This window comes from Sipha flava, unplaced genomic scaffold (assembly GCF_003268045.1).
Source record: "Sipha flava isolate LNK unplaced genomic scaffold, YSA_version1 166_pilon_pilon, whole genome shotgun sequence".
Classification (NCBI taxonomy): Eukaryota; Metazoa; Arthropoda; class Insecta; order Hemiptera; family Aphididae; genus Sipha; species Sipha flava.
Window position 1 is genome coordinate 174,336 of NW_020271849.1, and position 20,040 is coordinate 194,375.

At 36.1% G+C, this 20,040-nt stretch overlaps 2 protein-coding genes across 3 annotated transcripts in view; one reads left to right on the forward strand and one right to left on the reverse strand.

Moving 5' to 3' along the window:
• LOC112679684 (protein gooseberry-neuro-like) overlaps positions 1-16,418 on the forward strand; it is a 39,352-nt gene extending 22,934 nt beyond the window's left edge. The window contains exons 4-7 of one of the 2 annotated variants that reach the window (XM_025549577.1): positions 7,883-8,076; positions 9,106-9,217; positions 12,079-12,196; positions 14,967-16,412. In XM_025549577.1, coding sequence (XP_025405362.1) covers positions 7,883-8,076; positions 9,106-9,217; positions 12,079-12,196; positions 14,967-15,267 — 725 coding nt within the window. In that variant the 3' untranslated portion in view covers positions 15,268-16,412. Of the gene's footprint in view, positions 1-7,882; positions 8,077-9,105; positions 9,218-12,078; positions 12,197-14,966 lie in introns of both variants that reach the window. The other variant, XM_025549578.1, reaches the window with a different exon arrangement.
• A 2,440-nt stretch (positions 16,419-18,858) lies between these two features.
• The window catches only part of LOC112679701, a 2,014-nt gene continuing 832 nt past the window's right edge, over positions 18,859-20,040 (reverse strand). Inside the window, exons 2-3 of the mRNA XM_025549594.1 lie at positions 19,352-19,509; positions 18,859-19,197 (exon numbers count right to left, since the gene is read on the reverse strand). Coding sequence (XP_025405379.1) covers positions 19,102-19,197; positions 19,352-19,509 — 254 coding nt within the window. The 3' untranslated portion in view covers positions 18,859-19,101. The remainder of the gene's footprint in view (positions 19,198-19,351; positions 19,510-20,040) is intronic.

Consider the following 20,040-nt stretch of genomic DNA (forward strand, 5'->3'; position numbering starts at 1 on the left):
AATAACGGTGCACGATGCAACGAAGGGAGGGAAAAGAGGAGGAACTTTTGAACCCCCTCGGACGTCATGACGCCTGTTGTTACGCCTGACTACGATAGCGAAGATAATTAGACGAAACCGAAATTAATTACAATAATTTAATATAAGTTAAAGTAACAGTCGAGTTAAAAAACTTAAAAACACGCTTACACAACAAAACATGAATTGTGGCACATATGATAGATTTTGAGTTAAACCAATATCCAAGACAGTAGCAAGGGGGTGGCGAGAAGTTTCTACACCCCGGGCTCACTTCCTGGAAGAGCGCAAAAATTAAAACCTTGCATTTAATGTTAAAAATTATAACGGTCAATGTTGTATATTTTGTTTACAAAATCTTTAACATCCTTCGTATAAAATTAAATCAATCGTTGAAAATAATATCTAATAAGCGTATTATTTTTAAATTAAAAATATATAAGGGCGAATTTTGAAGTATCGCCCTGGACGCAATGTTTGGTTGCTACGGCACTGCCAATATCATGTGATTTATAGAAAACAATGCTTTTGTAAATATGACGTATAACTGAAAAAATGTTGCGATTACCTATTTAAAAAACCGATCACTGTTATTCGTGTAATTTCTACGTCAAAGGATATTCTACGAAAAACATGTCAGGCTCTCATAAAATTTGCATGGTATTGCGCTGCGCTGAACATTTGATGGACAAAGACAACTAAACACGACTTGAAATCCTTTTGATAAACAAACTAAACAAATTGGCATATATTAAAAGTAAAGAAGTTTAAACGAAATACATCCATTCTTCGTAACAAGAGGATGCTCAAGCGTGAAATTCAATATACGACATATACGACACAAATGCCTGTATTATAACGAAATTTAGAAAATGTTAATCGTCTTCATTCAAATGCAGTGATATCGTAATTTGTATTTATATATATATATATATATATATATCACATATTTTATTCGAAAGAAATAATTGCAAACAAGCGCACCGAAAATCCGGAATCGGACGTTATAACCGTATCGGTGAGTACTTCGTTTTGAGTATCGTAAAATTTAATTTCGTTGTTTTAGAGCATTATCCGTGCAGTATGTATTCATTCTCTGTAGGGGGGCGTCTCTGCATAATATCGTTTATAATATAACTTAACTTTTATGCGCTCGGGCGAATATACCTGTTGCAACTGTAGCAGCAGACGAGTGTCGTCACTGTACTCGGAGTTACATGTTGATTAACCTGTTGATTCGAAACGGTTTTCGCGCGTCCGTCGTCACACGAAAAGCTATTAGTTATTTTTGATAAATTAAACGGTCACTATACAAAAGTTTCAAACACACCCATACACACACATGCATACTTGTGCGCACGTGTGCACAGCAGACCACGAACAGAAAACAATGTACGAAAACGATCGAAACGGAAAAGAGTTAGCCCGCCCACTATTACGGTCGATACGTGTACGGCCGATACCACCCAAAACGCATAAATCCCGTGTTGTAATCACGTAGTCGTTTTGTTGCGAATCGAGTTGAGCGCACACCGTCGAAAACGTATACGCGTCCAAATCCAAAATAATATCTACTATAAAATCGTTTTCTGTTTTATTTTTCTCGAGCTCCACGACTTTACGAGTCGTAAGTCGGACACGATTGAACACGGCTTTTACGTTACCGGTTATCATTATTATTTATTATTACTACACCGCGACTGACCACCCGAAAGAGAGTAAGAACACTCGTAATAATAATAATAAAATCGTTATCAGCGCGTGCTCTATCGACGTAATCCCTTCGAATATCGTTCTCGTACGTATTATTATTGCATATTCGTACACGAGTGTAAAACGGTCGGCAAAAATATACGGTAAATTATATTGCACGCTGACCGATAAGAACATATTGGCTGCTGTTGCGAGTATACGGGCGACGATAAATGTATATTACATAGGGTATAAGTATATTTATGTGATTATACTTTTTTTTCAGAGTAAACGCAAATGAAAATAATGTTCGACTTTGATCCCTCTACGGTGGTCGGATGCGCTGGTACCTACTTAAATTAATCCGGTGTATAACAATATTGATCATCAGGGTGCACATTGTCACTATTATATTAGAAACACATGTTTGAACGGTGTCCGTAATTCGCAAAGATGACTAACATCAATAATATTATCAGATAATGGTAGGTTAGCTATATTAAACATCTCCCTCGGGAAAATACATTTATGACATTTCGACTTTGTAATAATCTTGTTAAAATACGAATATTTTAAAACGGACTTTAATCTAGAAAACAAAGTTTGACGTTATACTTTTAATACACCTATAGTAGGTGAAATCGTATTAAACGTAATGCTGGTTTGATGGAAATGGGAGAGAGAAGTAAAATATATTAAATCTCGTTCAGCGGGAAACGGGTTAATATAAAATAATATTAAAAATCGACCTAAAAATTAGCTATTCAGATCCGTGTACGTTATTCGAACACAGTATAATCTTAAAATGTCAATGAAGAAAAAAGCAAAAGGGCTTTAATTTACTAACGATTTATAATACACCGACATAATTAAGTTTCTTTCGATCGAACCGTCAGTCGAACACCGTTTTCGCGTTCAACAAGCTTGTATCGTCTACATATATATATATATATACCATGATTCAAATACCTTTCCCTTACCTAATTGTTAAATATCAAAAACGACAAATCGTACCAACATGAAATTTAATATAATAATTTCTCTACATTCTAGATGTTCAATACGAAGGAATTGTTCGAAAATCACATATATAAGGGTCTGTATTTAAAATTTTTTTTAACTTTATGGCTATCTAAAAAATATTTTATTTCGTTTATCATGTTGATTTTAATGATAACCGATTGAGGTGTATGTAAATCAATAATGTATCCATTTTTAAAAACAAACGAATATACGACGACGTTTGTGCATATTTTTACATCCTAATAGTGATTGCTCTTAATTACTTCGATAAAATATTTCACGGGCGAGATCGAGTGATCAAATTAGAGATTCACGTTAAATGATACAGTCTATAACGATAATATATCATGACCGAGCCGAAGAGAGAGTGCCGAAGCCGTTATCGGACGACCGTCTCTCGTTTGGAAATCAGACGTTTACCAAAATTTAGCGCAGTCGTGCAACGCCATAACGAGTGGTGGTCACAGTTATTATTGTACCAAAAGCGCGGCGACCAGTTATTACGTTTATATTTGCGCCGCTATGGTTTTTTTTTGTTGTTGTTGACTAACTCGACCTTCGCGTATTTTTTCCACGTGTGTTCATTAATTGCTCAAGACACTTATATTCCTACGGCCCGTACGGAATAATTATAATATTATTACAATGCAGTTGTACGCATACGGCTTTCGTTGCACAATCCGCCGTTAACTACCTATTATATTATTCGTTTCGCATATACATTGTAGGTTAGGTACATGTACGTATTTTTATTTTTCGCGGTTTGTTATATATTATTTTATTCGCAAACCATATGACCGTCGATCGCCTAAACGAGTTAGCTAGCGCGTTTTACAACCAACGGTACAGCACAGCGTCATCGATCCGGTAATTTGCCACTAAGCCCGGATTAAGGGTCGGGGGCAGAGGGGACCAACGACGGATATCAAACGATAATGGGATAGTACGTTTTTTTTTTTATATTAAATCAGAAATATTTGGAAAAAATACATTTACGTTTCCTGTAGGCTACACTGCATCGATAATGGATAATGTTATTATTATGCTATCGTAATATCGACAATATCGTCAATTTCTAACAGGATGATAATGGTAAGAAGGAATTTATAAGAACATCGGAGTACGGTGAATACCGTCGGTTACGTTTACGAAATTATGACGGTTGTAATATTAGTGTTTAAGTTATAGCTGTAAAACTGTTTTTGATTATAAAAATATACCTAGTTATTACTTATTAATATAGGCCCCTAAAATTGTTTGGCCCCGAGCTCAAAATCATCCTAATCCAAGCTTGTTCGTCACGGCTAGTATGTATAATACAATCCTGACCAATGTGTTTCGATTCTTAACTACAATAAAAAATGTAACATTAATCTTACAATTATTATTATTATTGTCATTATTCAAATAAACGAAAGGTCGTCGTCATCGTTTCGCATTATTTAATCGTTTGCCAATGTCGTATTCATTGAATGGAAAATAAATAAATAAAAATTTAACTATCATATTATAACAGTAAACAAATACGATAGTTGATTAAAAAGTTTCACATCTGTGAAAATAACATTTAATTAATACTTTTAATCGTTTATTGTACTTAACTATGCAAATATATTATTATTATTATTAGTATTATTTTGATACCTTTTTGACTTTATGCTATAACATTAGGGATTTTTCAGTTATCATTTTTCTAATCGTAACCTAATTTTTTTGAACTAAAGCACAACACTGTAATCAATCACTGCGACCACGGTAATAATAGTATATAAAATGTTAAAATAATTATATACATTTGGTAGGTACCTAATGGGTTTTGTAATTGTGAGATAATTATGATATTTAGCCGATTCCGAGCAGTTGAGTTGACCGAATACCCGATTTTATGAATTGAAAAATAATAATTTAATGGCAAAATGATTACGTTATTACACTTGATTTTTAATTTAAAACTGTTTTAAAAAATTAATACATGCATCTGCGGGCAAAAGGAGTTTTGATTGGCGAGCCGTCCTATTTCTTATTTCTTCTGCTAAACCGTTTATTAGCAGCATCGTACACAGCAAATCATTGAACCTATTTTTCTCGATTATAATACTCGCGGTTAAACTGTACACTTTTGCTCGCGGTTTCCGAGTTAAATGAGTTCACGTGTGTACACCTATTATTTTGACGAGCGTTGTCCATTATCGCACAAATACGCGAAAAACGCACGTGCGTTACGCCCGTACAGGACAGTTACGCCCCACAGATTTTAAAACACTTGTTAGCCCGTTACTGCGCACAGATTTCCGATAAATATCACGGGGAAGCATGTTTTTGGCGTATATTTTTCACAGCTGTCATCGCTTAGATATTGCATCCCGCTCAAGATTGTACGACGGGTATAATTACTCGTGATGGATTTTTTGTAGCATTTACGGTCGGTAAAAGACAAAATACAAACAACAGGCTTTTGCAGTTACGATTCCGGTTTCGATTTTCGAACCATCGCGCGTGACGTTTGATGTAAAAATTCAGTGTGCTCAGAGTTTTCACAAGTATTCATGGAAATGGTTCGATTAATTTTAAAAGTTATAACTTTCGTTATTTTAGAACAATTCAAAGTTCGAGTGTTATTTTTTTTCGGTGTCAGAGAAAACTAATACACACTGTTAATTATTACCAAAAATGAAAAAAAAAAGGTTTTAATTCGCGTTAATCTAGTATCATTTTTGTGAACGGAATTAGGTTCTATCTTTTTTATAAGTCCATGCGGATCACATCGAACGTCTATTATTTGATAATACTGAACATTTTATGGTTTCGACCGTGTTAATCATTTAAGGTACTTTTTACTTCGTGATATCGAGTTATTCGGTTTAATGAAATTATCAGAGGTGGATTTCGTACGAAACCTTATAGTACACGAAATCCCTTTTCCGTTCCACCTATCGACGGACACCGTTCGTCACGCTACCGGTCTAAACCGTGGTAAATCTTTTATACACAATGGACTTTATTACTTCTAAAATATACGATCATCTTCTACGAAATCAAAACGGACAGGTAAAGGTTAAAAAAAAAAATTACCACCAATAAAACTAACTGTACCCTGTGAGGATTTCCTCTACAGTACATAATAAATCCTTTGTACACGTCTCTGTTGGTTTCGAACGAACGTTCAATATGATGCACTGCGTTATTTGAGTAAACATTATTGCAAAAGCATATTGTGTGTACGTGTATATAGACTCGTACATTTATTATTTAATAATGTATGTGCGACGAGATAAAAAACCGCATTTTTTATCGTAGCGTCGCGTGCAATGGGAAACGAAGTTTGTTTAAGGCTTATATTATTACTGTACATAATCTGTATGTACTGCTGCTAGTGTACAAACACGGACTACCGGTTCAAGTCAGACGTTTCCTGATTTTTGTTAAAAAGAAAAAAGAAAAATAGAAGACATAGGGATTTCTGTTGTTATTATTGATGTTCTCCTCGCGATTTCGGATTATCGCAGCACTACAAACGACGTAAACGTGTGGCGTTCTTACAAAAGAAACGTGTTTATATATACACGTATACACTACGCGTTCGCCGGGAGAAATTTTCGTACGACGCATTGTGATGTCTGCGGTAAACGTTATGCGTATACAACGTATTAAAACGATACACGCGGACGTTCAATGAGAACCAAGTGCGCGCGTATTACAATAATAATCGTACGTACAGCAGACGCGTATTATGCCGAATGTTCGCGAATTACACAAAATACATGAGCCGAGTCAAAGGGGACCACACCGGCTGGCACAATAACAACACGCATGTGTACAACCTGTTCGCGGCGCGATCGAATTCACACGGTCCTAACCACCCCCGCTCATCGTCGTCATCATCTGCCCACCCCCTACCGTATACCGTCGATATGGAATAACGTGTCGCGCGTAAAATAATTCCATAACCTTCAGGTGCACGTTGTACATATATATATATATATACATAAACGCGCGGATTTTTTTTTAATTCGTCCTCGTCCTACGGCAAACCGAAAAAAAAAAAAAATAATAATAACGCCGTCCGCCGCAAACGCATGTTACATGTGTTTGTTTGCACAAGGATTCGGGAAACGTTCGCACATACGTTGCACGGATGTAGGAAATAAATATTTGCAACTCGTAACGTAACAATATTTTGACGTGCGCGCGCGGTGTGCACAACGCACACAATATATTCCGTGTACATAATACGCGTGTGCTTTTAGGGTAGCTAGGATTATTATTACCGTTATCGTATCATAATGTTTTTTTATTTTTTGTTCACTCCTACAACTCCGATGCCTCGAGGCTTAATAAGCAACAATATTGTATCATTGTGAACACAACAAACGGCACTAGCCTCTATTTTTCATAAAAATTCGTGCTACACATTTGTTAACGTACAATGATATGATACAGAGCTCCTTTCTACCCCATCCCATATGATTATTAATTTTAGTACATTGTCAGTAATCATTTTTTGTAGTCCTTTTTTATTAATCAAATTGCACATTATGATTAGCTGATCAATCTGTTTTTGTTTTTTAAACTGAAAATACACTTGTGCCTGGAATGAATCTGAAAACTATGCACAAATCATTTATTTTAATGTAATATGATTAATTTAAAATTTAATAGATATATTTAAGTCTTCATCAGTTGTCTTGCTTAAACTGGCTTCCTGAAAAATACCTTCATAATAGTGTTAATTATTAGTATTAGTAGGTACACGTTTCTCGAATCCGTAATGCACACTTTCATTTTCGGACTACACATTTTGTGTCTGGGTTCATTAAAAAATAGGGGCTGAATGATACATGTGACAAAGAAGTCAATCCAGTGATGAAACCGATTATTTACATAAGGCTATTTGTTTTTTTCTAATCAAATGTAATGTTGTTTGATCAACCGATTTAATTATCCAACATATTATTTCGACACAATTCCCTTTGGGATCGTCGTAGGTGTGAACTAGATGCGATTTCTGAAGTGATTTTGGAGTTAGGATGAGTATGTAAATCGAAATGTACATTATGTCACATAATTTTATGTTGTACTCTTCGTCTGCGACTGCAGTATGAATAATGTATTATGAAGTATACTATATTCTGTCCGTGTATGTGTACAGGAAGAACCGGTGACGTGGATGTGCCATCGGAACCAGGTATCGTGATATCCAGGAAACAGAGACGTGGAAGGACAGCGTTCACGGCCCAACAACTGGAAGGATTGGAAAGATCGTTTTTAGCCTGTCAGTACCCGGACATCGCGGCTCGAGAGTCCCTGGCCGTAAAATTCGGACTCCCGGAACCTCGGGTTCAAGTAAGTCGATACACGACAGCATATCACTATATCAGGGACGGTTTGAACATTTAAATCTTACCGGGGCAGTATAATAAACCACCCCATCGACCCCGAAAAAATTGTTCTGTCTTCCCTTGTATCACATTAGACCACTACTTAAACGCTAAAACGTAAATTATGTATTTCCAAATATGTTCATAAATATACTGATATACTGGTATGTGTATGTACTAACTCTAGGCATATCTGCAGCATTTCCCAGCTTGGAATACGTTATACGTGTATCTTTTAAAGTGAACACATATGATACCAAGGGAACGCGAATAAAAATGGATATAATGTGATATTATTTAACTTTAAAGAAAATGTGCATTTTAAACTCCGAATTTAATCAATGAGATTAGTTTGAGGACCAAGAGACAGATTTTACGTAGCTAAATTTATTCCGTTGTCACGAATTTCGTTTTTATGTAATGTTACGTAATATTTTTAAATATAATTTATCAACCGATTAAAATTGTGTGTAGCGACTCTGTCTTTGTTCGTTATGATTATTGTAATAAATACGAAATGGTTAGAAACAGCCGTAAAACTAAGTACAAACAGCAGTCTTAATGTCAATGCCAGTGCTGGAGAAATAGGTAAAATATAATACTTCTAATCATATCACATAATGGATCATGTATCAAGTATACGCACTTAATTGATTTTATTTGAACTTTGACCAAGTACAAAATGATATACACGCGCGTGTCAGTGTATAATTTAGATCGTTGAAACGTTCCTATTTTATTTTTTCATACAAAAATTGCGTTTGAAGCGTACAGCCATGTCTAACGATTGAAATTAATGGTCGTACGTCCCACGGCACTGTAATACCGTGTAACGGATAAACTCGCGTATGTTGAGGACGTTATGTCATTCGAATACACAATTTTTTATGTATTCAAATTGCTAGAAAATATATCTATGTACACACATGACCTCTGCAGGTTCTCGGAACGTTAAAAGAGAAAAAAAAATAAATCCTTTGAATGATTTCTCCAGGTGTGGTTCAGCAATCGGCGAGCGAGATGGAGGAAACAGAATAGTTCCAACGTACAGCACAACATAATCAGCAGCAATTTTTCGGACAACCTAAACGCACCTTCGTACACCGGTAATTCGAAACGATCATTATAATTAGTTATTACACAAATGCGTGTTGAGAGAGTTCGACGGTGTCTAATGCGCACGGAGAATAATACGACACTTGTAGGTACATTATATGCAGACGTCCTCACGGCATCGTTTCATTAATAATGATTCCTGCGACAGGTGACTTTTAACCCACGGCCGTTGCGAACGCAGCGGTGTTTTTTTCGCAAACGGTTAGAAACCCTTGTCGGTGATTCAAAAACGTAACTTCGTAGGCGAACCGATATCATAATAATACGCGTAATCAATAAATATACATACGGGTACATGTTATCGATATTATATTCGCGCTGCGATAATATACGGTGAAAACGCGACATCTCGCGTTCGTTCTTTGGATTTTGACCTCGAAAATATTAGTCTTGCGATTTACATATTTTTTGTTCAATACGAGACGTTGCATCGTAAGTAGTATTCTAAGCGGTTAAATATTTCTAACACCTTCGATCCGTAAATAACAATAATACGTAGAACGGGGATGGTGATAATTAACACGCATTATCATATGAATACGTAGCGATTTGTTGCCAACGAACTATTACAGGTTCGATAGAGTATACAGTCGACAGAAATAACACGCGAATATTTAAAGACCACGATGCCGGTAAACGTTTAATACATTTTTGTTTTCGGGGGAAACCTCATTAAAACGAAATACATTTTGTATGTCCTTTATCCTTGGAGATTCGGACGCCGTGGAATATTTCTTTGCAATATACCTTTTATACATGACGTGTTACCGATCATTCGATTTGGTTTTTATAAACATGGCGATGAAACATGTTTGAATAAATTATTTATGATTTTTTTGATTCTCAGCCGATGAACGACTGCCTTTATCTAGTATTGATATTGAGAAAAAAAATATGTTTTCAAGCCGTTTAAATATCACGAATATATCCGTTCATGCCTCGGACGAAATGATAAAATGCCTACTGTTGTAATATTGTTATGTGGTTCGAATTTTTTTTTTATTTTCCGAGGTCAACCAGCCTACAACGGCTTAGATTTGTTCTAACAATGTGACACAAAAAATCATTAATCTATATTGAATGCCAATGGATCATAATAACACGATGCCAATACTCGAACAAGAAACCATCTATACTGTCCGAATTGCCCATACGTCAACATGTGCACTGAAATGATGTACGATTGTAAATGTAATTAAACTATGGTCGTGTTAACATTTTTCAAGTAGGTGAACGTTGAAATTCAGCGTACGGAATTCGTGTAAAAATATCGGAACGATAATATTCGCCCGACGACGGTTAAGTATTTAGATCCAATCGGTTTTAGATGTTTAACAATCAAATACGTTGGATCCATCGTCCACCCGTCAAAACCGATCATGATGACCAACAATGAGATGCATTTAATGTTTCACGGTTTATTTTTTTCCAAACAACTATTTCACGAACCGCGCGAAGAAACGTAAGAAACATTTGGGCTACGAATGCAACGGGTCGAGTAGGTTTCATTCCGTATGGTGGACAATTATTCTATTGTAAACCATCTCTAATTTTCCATCAACAAGATCGTAAACGGCTAGTGCTACGATGATGTGCGTTGGATTCGAAAGTGTCGAAATTTTATGTTAAAATTTTTTTGTACCAGGAAACAATCCGTACATCATAAATCGGTATTTCAGAACCAGATGCGTATTTAGACTTCGTTTTATGACTCAGATGTTTTCTTTAATTCAGGCTCAAAATTTACCAGTAAAATTGTTGGTTATATTTCTTACTAAGTACGGGAATCGAGGAAAAACCCAGTTCGGTGTTCACGACCACGCGTAATTTCGTTATAAAATGATTCACATTAAAATAATGTGAAATGTGTACCTCACATATATACGATTCCGTAAACGCGGATTCAGGGGGGGGGGCGATCACCTTCTTAGCCCCCCTAAAATACGCCTCTGTTCAGAACAACATTAACCCGTCGACCAACTCTGTCGAATCATATTGAAAATAATCTCATCCGCTTTTAACGGACGATGTCGTCGTAGTGATTCGTAATATTATTATTGATTGCATACAATTCTACCCTCTAGCGGTCGGTTTGACGCATTGACGTATATATTCACATCGTTCTCTGCCGGTACACCGGGTGGCCCACTACCGAGATTCGTACGTCCGCCAGATAGCGTCACGCATCCGTTATTTTCGTCGCTCATTCGATTTTGTTGGTATTTTTGTGGTTTTCTTAGCGTTTCATTCATATAGCATTTCAATAATATGGTGCGAGACTTTTACGTTTACCGTTGACCGGCGTTGATCCGTCGCAATGACGGCCGTGAAATTTGATCGTACATCGGTTTACCGTATTAATACGTTTCGGCCTCTGTATCAGGGCTTATTTCTAAAGATTTTTACCTACTGCCCAAACACACTGAAAAGTTTTTTTTATGAAATTTATTTTGATTATTATACTTAACCCCTCGGCAAATAAATTGTATATTGTATATTTTAGAATTTTGACCATCGCGTGATAAAATGTTAAAAAAATACGGATCTTTTCCGTTGTACACCACTGTTATATGTTTCATTGATCAATCAATCGTCGAAGTAGCAAATATTGTAAACTTACATAATTGTCACTTGTTAGGTACTAGGTTGGGTTTATGAATCACACAGATTTCAAATACACAGTAGAAATTCAATCATTCTACAAGGAAAATTATATTTTTGTGAGGTGCCCATATTCATAAGATCAACTGCCCTTTTGATTTTTCCTACCGCCCAATTCGGGTCGTGCTGCCCGTTAGAATAAGATCATAGCACTGTAAAACTGTTAAGACGGGATTGTATCTTTTCGCAGGTACCGCGGACTGGAGACTTCAGCCCAGCGTCCAGTACAACGGTTACTACGACGGGTCAGCGTGGGACGGATACCAGCAGAACGCTCGAGCCAACGGGGCCCATCAGTACGGAGACATGTTAGAGAATTTTTATAACTTCTATCAAAACACGTATTAGAAACATTTAACGGAGCGGTTTTTCGTACGACAACGAACAGAGTAAACGAACTTACAAACGAACGGATACGATTTAAATCGATCGACATAACATATATATATATATATATTACCTGTACGTCTCTCGATCAGAGCTTTGCGCTCGAGCGATTGTTCGCTACGTCCGTTCGGAAACGAAAAAAACGTCGGACGTATTATGCGCAACAATAATATATATTATCTGTATATAACTGTGTTTTAAGTAAACGAACATGAGATAAAAAATTTAACCGATGTCAGTGTTTTTTTTTTTTTTTTTCCGTCAACGACTAAAGTAACTAATGTAACTAAAGTAACATTGTAAAACTTTGGTTTCGTCGTACCCGTCAAAACCGAGGGTTTGCGACGGCTAAATGTCGTGAACATTTCGCGTTCCGCACCGCTCGTGCGGTTTGTTGGTAATTCGCGCGCCCTGACGGTGTATTTGAATTTATACGCGGTCCGGACCGCAAGTTCACGTGGTTGTTTCACGGTGACCGATTATCCGGGAAAAATGCCGAGTTGTGTCGGTAACGATCATATCTTGACATTTTATTGTTTTCTCTGCGTGACGCGACCGCAGACCCTTTCGTCGATCGCCTTGCGCGCGCATGCTTTCGAGTTTCACGTTCGGTTTCATCGTTCGTTTTCGACACACCGTTCGCGGCGTTAAAAGGATTATGTAGATTTCAATCGCGATGTAACAACGTCATTATGCCGCACTGCGGCCGAAACAATTCGCAACTCGTAAAACTACGTGCGCGACACATTTTCATTTCCTACGATATTTTCTTGCTGACCGACATACTGTATAGTGTCACGAACCGATCGTATGTTTTCCTATAAAAGGCACATTGGGATTGGAAAATAAATTAAAAACATTATGCTGTTTTAGAAAACTTAATTCAATTATTATTAGATTATCAAGAAAAATGTGAACTAATCATTTTTATGAAAATAAAATCACATTCCTTGCGTTTTCTTCCATTGATTTTCAGTTGGTTCCATGAATACCATGCTCATTGTCGATTTATGACAACTACAAGAGGACATGTCACTTCTTGTATCATAAAATTCTCAATCGAACTCCCTAATCCAGCATCGTAATGAACAGATTACCGGGCGTAACGACCGATCGTTAAATGTGATCAATTTTTTTCGTTAGAGCCTTGCGTTTTTTCATTTCATCAATGATTCTACCATGTACAGTAAACACCGTTCGTAACGACATCGGTAAACACGACGAACCGGTCCAAGTACAACCGACATTTCGTTGTTCAAACGGTATTCGATGTAAAGCGAAAACGGTCTGAGATGGGATATCGCACGAGATCAATAAATATTTTTGTTTTCAAGGTATATGTTTCGGACCCATTCAGTACAATACACCCATTCGTTACGAATAATTTCCGTATTGTTCTAGGATCGTCTCAGACGCGCATTTCGTATAAGTCCCTGTAGCATGACACATTATATTATACCTCCGACAAAACGGTATTAAAATAATACTAGATCCGAATGGTTTTCTCAACTTTACAATACAGGTTAGGCCAAATATTTCCTGAGCTATAAAATTTAATTTATTTTCATTCAGAAGACCGAAACACGAGGATCGTACAAATCATAACATATTACAATAGCCATAACCGTTACGCGTAGCTTATGCACATGCTACCTGACCCAACCTCTTAAATTCAATGTCCACAGAGCATACCCAATTCTGTGTTGCAATCCTTTAAAGAAGCACTTCCCCAACTGTTTTCTATCACGGCACACTTTCGCCAAACGTTCTGTCTATTTGTCCGGGAATCAGTACTTTTACAATTATAACGACACACCTTTCAAACTCCACGACATACTAGTGTGCTACAGCACACCCATTGGGAAACACCACCCTTGAGCATAGGAATATAATTATAATTAGGGAACGGATTTTATTGTAATAAAAAAAAAATCAATACATGTACATAAATATGTACCAATTTGTCTTAAAATATGGAATAAAAAATCCAAAATATATTAGTATTAAAAATTACAAAATAAAAAAATGTATAATATATAAACAATATTTGGAGATCTTCAAAAACGTTTGAAAAAGCTTGTAATATTTACCGTCGTCAAAAATCAATAAAAATATAAAAAATTTCAGAAAATATGTAAAATATATTTGAGTTTATTTCAATTAGAATGATCTTAATCGTTTTTTATCAGATTTAAAATATCTCGTTCCAATAAAAATTTGTATTTACAAATAAAATCCGTTCCTTAATTATAACCAACGCAGATATTTATGTACGAAGCTGTCAGTTTTTTTCTTCCGTTTATCACCGAGGATGTGTCGTTGGTTACACGAATTGTATTATTGTACTTCCTGAGGCTGATCTACAACCAGTGGTTACTAATCACTCTCGCTATGCATCTGAATCGGTGAGCAGATGAGATGAGGATTATATGTTGGTAAGAGTCGTTTGAAAACGTTTCGGCAAAACTTTCCGTTTGTTACACGGCCGAACTATGTTTACATTTCAAAGCGGTGTGAAGTGTTCGTTACTCGTGGTACCGCTCCAAAAGAATCTTTCCTCGAACGGAAAAGAGTACTCGCCTAATTTAGAAAAAAATGTATCTTTTTCTTTTGACCGCGCAACCGATTCGCGCTTGTAGGCACGTGCAAAACGGCGTGTTAGTGATCTCGAAATGTTTTGCTTTTGAACAGATTCAACCCGACCGCCGCCGCCGCTGCGGCTGCCGCGGCTTACAACGGGTCGCACAACGGATTTGCGGTCAACCCAACCAAGCGTTTGCCACCAGCGCTGCCGCCGCCACCGCCTCCACCGCCGACCGCTATCCCTGTCGCCGCAGCTTCCGCCACCGCGTCCGTGGGATACCATAATCATGGTTCGTCTCCGTCGACCGCGGTCAGCCGCTGGACGCAGTTCAGCAAACCCACCGTCGCCACCGCTGCCACCGCCACATTGACCGACTGCTCATCTTATTTCAACAACAATCTATTATGATATCATACCGTTATACACTGTCGTTATCGTGTGAATCGCATAAAATAATGTCATGCGACGCGGTCGTTTGTTGTTGTGACGATACCGCCATAGGCGTGATTAAGGGTGGGAGAGGGCTAAAGGGGATATGCCCCATAAAAAACTTCCAAAATCCCCCCCTCCCCATAAACCATGCAGAACTTTATATTATAATATTGATAAATAAAAAAAATATGTGATTACTATTGAAAAAATAAAATTTTTTTTATTTTTAAGTCTTACTTGCCCTCCAATAAGCACATTTTTCATAGAAGGTGAAGGGTGGAAAAAAAGTTTCTGGGAGGCACTGATTGAAAAATATATAGGAAGGGCTGAAGCCCCCCAAAGATTTTACTCAAATTGCTCTTACGGATACTGCGTAAAAAGAATGCTCAACACACGTTTATCATATTCGCATCGGAGACGGCCAACGATTTCCGGGTAAAGATCCACCCAATGGCGTAGGGTTTCGGAGGTTCTAACCTCGTCCTCGATCGCCAAAATCCCGACTAGCGAATAAATATGTAATGAGTAAAAATAATCGTTACCTAAATACATCAAACCTAACCTGCCCCACCGGTAAATAATCTTTACCTACGTCCTCGGATCCGACAATAATTGTCCGACAATAATTGTCAATTATTGAACACTCGTGTCGGAGTATAAATGGATATTTACCGCGAACGCGCGAAATTACGAATCACCCGTATTGCGTCCTTAATATTTTCACGTCAATCAACTGCGTTCGACCACCATTGACGATCGATATGCGTGTAGGGCTCGTGACCGATCGCACCATTTGTATTCCGCGTCGATCGCGATTGATCGTGTGTAGGTTACACGCACCGTGTTAGCGACGGCCGCGGATCCGAGATCAATTTTACGGTTCATAGTTATACAAAACGATGAACGTGGTCTAACACCGTTAATAATCATATGAATCGTGATTGATTCGTACTCGTAGAAGTCCGTCGATCGTAGAACGTTTCGTTCTGTACGTCGCTACGGCTGGTGACATTATTATAAACAATTTATAAGGCATATTTTGGCCATAGTAGTGACCAGTGGTGTACATACGGGGGGGGGGGGCCAAGTTCAAACCCCCCCAAACCAAAAAAAAAAAATTGTTATTGATGACGTGTAATATATTCGTAGTTTCATTATTACACTTTGAACTTAAAATATACAACTATACAAATATTATGATTAAATAATTATATTGATAGGTGATTGAAAAGTTTTGTTAACTATGCTGTTTTTATATTCCAATAGCTATTAATTTACTGTAATGTAAAAGTAAACTGTAAATTGATAAAAAAGTTGTATAAAATAATATCTATTTATAGCAGTTATTTATCTTAGTTATCTGTGCAACGAAAAAAAGAAAGATAACGATTATTTTTGTTAAACCCTCCCCAGAGCAAGATTGAATTTACGCCACTGTTAGTGACTAAGTTTGTAAATACGCGTACAGAACACATTATACGGAAGTGTTTTAAAAATACTTTTTTTTCCGGTTATTTTTATTTTAAGAAATTCAAAATCGTTTTTACTGATGAATAATTTTTAATTTTGATATTTTCTAAGCATATTATTGTATAACTTTTATTTTATTACATTTCGTTCGATCATCGTTTAATGTTGTTTTGTGTACCGAACAAATGAAAAATCTCAATTGTTAAATACTTGAGGGGGACGCGACATTTTAGTTTATAAATAAGCTCTTGTGTTCTCAGTATTCCAAACAATTGACGCAAAGTGAATATTGTATTTTTGTTTAAACACGTTTCAGTAGAAACATACCAAAACGAATGTGTTGTATAAATTTACGTTTCTGCGAATACGTATTTAAAGTATTCTTAACACGAATGGTTTTAGGAATTGTAATATCAATATATTGAATTGTGTGCTCGAACAAACCCACCCCTATTTTACCGTTCCTGTCGTACCTTTATGAATAGGAAAATGCGTGTACCCAACAACGGGTCGTTTATAAGAATTTATAATACAGATATTATACTAAGTTATTGAGTAATATTCTTACTGACGTGTAATTTTTTTATTTTATTAATATTATTATTATTTTTATTATTGTTTTCGGCCGCTCGAACGGCTGATAGTATTATTGTGTTACATAACCTCTAAGATGAATATTGTACATTTCGAACCACCCTCACGTCTACTAACTTGCTGTATAGCTCCTTCAGTTTTATGTTTAGACAAATTATTATACTCGCGGAAAACGTCTGTCCGTTTATGTATCGATATTTTATTATTTTATTATAATTCATACGTGCCAATATACGGTGCAAGGGATGTGTGTACGTGCGTATGATGTACGACGAGTTGTGTAAAAAAAACGCCATTGATCAAAACGTGATCATACTTATATTATTCATATAGAAGCAAAAAACGTTTTTTTTTGAATGTTCTCGATCGTCCTCCTTATCCCTTTATAAATGCGTAAGAAGAAAAAAAAAAGTTACGTAAACCGTGTTCTTGCAAAGGTAATAATAAAATATGTACTAGTAAATGACAAAAAAAAAAAAAAACCACCGCGAAAACGCGTCGTTGTTATCAACTTTTATTGTTCAAGTTCCATTTACGTATACATGACGTTACATGACGTAAGTTTATACGTTAGTTTTAATTTATGAAATTCCGTAATTAAATAACTAGTAATTTTATAGAATTACGGGCAATTTCAGCAAATGTATTGAATGAATCAAAAACAAAACTATTTTACACGTTTAATGGCTGCCATCAATAAATCCAAACGTCCACTGAATCAAAACATGATTCGTTAACCGTCAAACGTGTAGAAGAAATAATAATTTATTTTTCGCTCCGAATAGCCGGCTGTGAGTCATTTATCCGCACGCACGAGACATTCGAATTTATTTTGGTATTTGACATTTACATTCATTGCGCGCACCGTTCGTATATTCTCGACTCGTCGCAAAGCGAATTCGCGGTCTTGGAGCGTTACATTAGAATTGTATTTATACATCATTCTCGTGCGTAAGTCTTAACCAATTCGATTTGTTATTGTATTATGATCAATTGATAGCGTTGTGAAATCCAATAATTCGATCACAAATACATTTTATTAGATTGTAATGATAAACGGACGAATTATGCAATTACGTTCGCGTGGAAAAAAAATTGCAATCGATTCGATCATCGAGTTGTGACTCGCCTCTGATGAAGCAATCGTCGAAAATAAATAATTATAACGTGTTTTCTTGGGGATAAAAATTATTGAAATATTTCAAATTAATTATCGCACGGCACGAGCGAATATTAATACGAATTTTAATGCAACTAATACGAGAACGTTGGTAACGTATTGAACGGAGTGAATTTTATAGTTTTTTTTGCATTTGCACGATTATACATTTTTGCGCGTTTTAGAATTTCACAGTTTGTCCGAGTGTTAGAGTATTTTTTTTATTTTTGAATAAGTCCTAAGAATTTCAAAATTGTCGATATGTCGTATCACAACACATTTTGCTGCGCATAAACGTTCGGAATGACATCGTATAATAATAATGATAAACATAACATTCAGAATTAATTCACAGGAATCATATTTATTTACAGCTGTGTTGAGGAACCACAGTCTTGACGAACACAAGGCAATGTAATGTTTTTGATTTCCAAAAAATCTTGTAATTTATAGTTACCACTAACCTACAAAATCAAAACAAACGATGAACAAACATCAAGCTAAAGATTTTAGTTGACACTACATTGATTAAAATAATTCGTGGTGACCGCACGCTGGACGTTATTGTACAAACGTCGCATCAGCGGTTATTGCAATCGATCGATTAAATAGTCCAAATCTGGTTCAGTTTTAAAAATGGCCACCGATTTTTCCGTGTAGTTCTTGATAATTTCGTCATAATTCTGAAACACACATGACGTGGTTATGGTTATAAAATCGGCCATCAAACCAGTAAAAGAGCGATTTTAATTTTATTATCTGTCGTTTTCAAAACGCAATATAGTTTCAATATCGATAGGTTTATAGAAAATAATTTGTAAACATATATGTACTAACTGATTTCTTCTTGATACGCTTCAACTTTTTCAGACCGCATACCAGGTAAAACAGTAGTAGACCCCGGAACCTGGTGATGCCCGGTTCCAGGACGTCAGCTAATCGTAACAGTTCTTCGCATATCTTTGTGTTGTTTTTCAATTGTTTCGCCGACAGGTCTGAAACAAAAAACAAAAAGGTCAGATTCTAAACACAATTATAATAATGATTTATCGTAAAAAAATAATTTACGATTAATGATAACACCCTTTGTAGGCATATATACCTTAAATATATTTAATGTATATTCTATATAGTTTAACACGCGCAACGCAGACATTCAATGCATACGATTGAAATGTTGGTACGTACCGATAAATTTTATAACTCGTACACGAGTTTCATTCAAATTTATACACAATTAATGAAGATAATTTAAACGATTACATGTCCGGTATCGCATAACATTAACAATGCGTTAACACGCAAAACAGCTGATTGAAATGATTTATCGAAAAAAAATCAAAAATCATGAACATGTTCAACATTAAAAGTCAAAGACTCCTTTGCTAGTATAAATATCTCGGAAATTCACGCGAATGGTGAGGCAGTAGAGTAGTGTAGAGCAGCGGTTCTTAAATTTTTTTTTCGCGTACCACATGAGTATATTATCAATCAGTCACGTACAATTAATTATTAAAAATAGAACC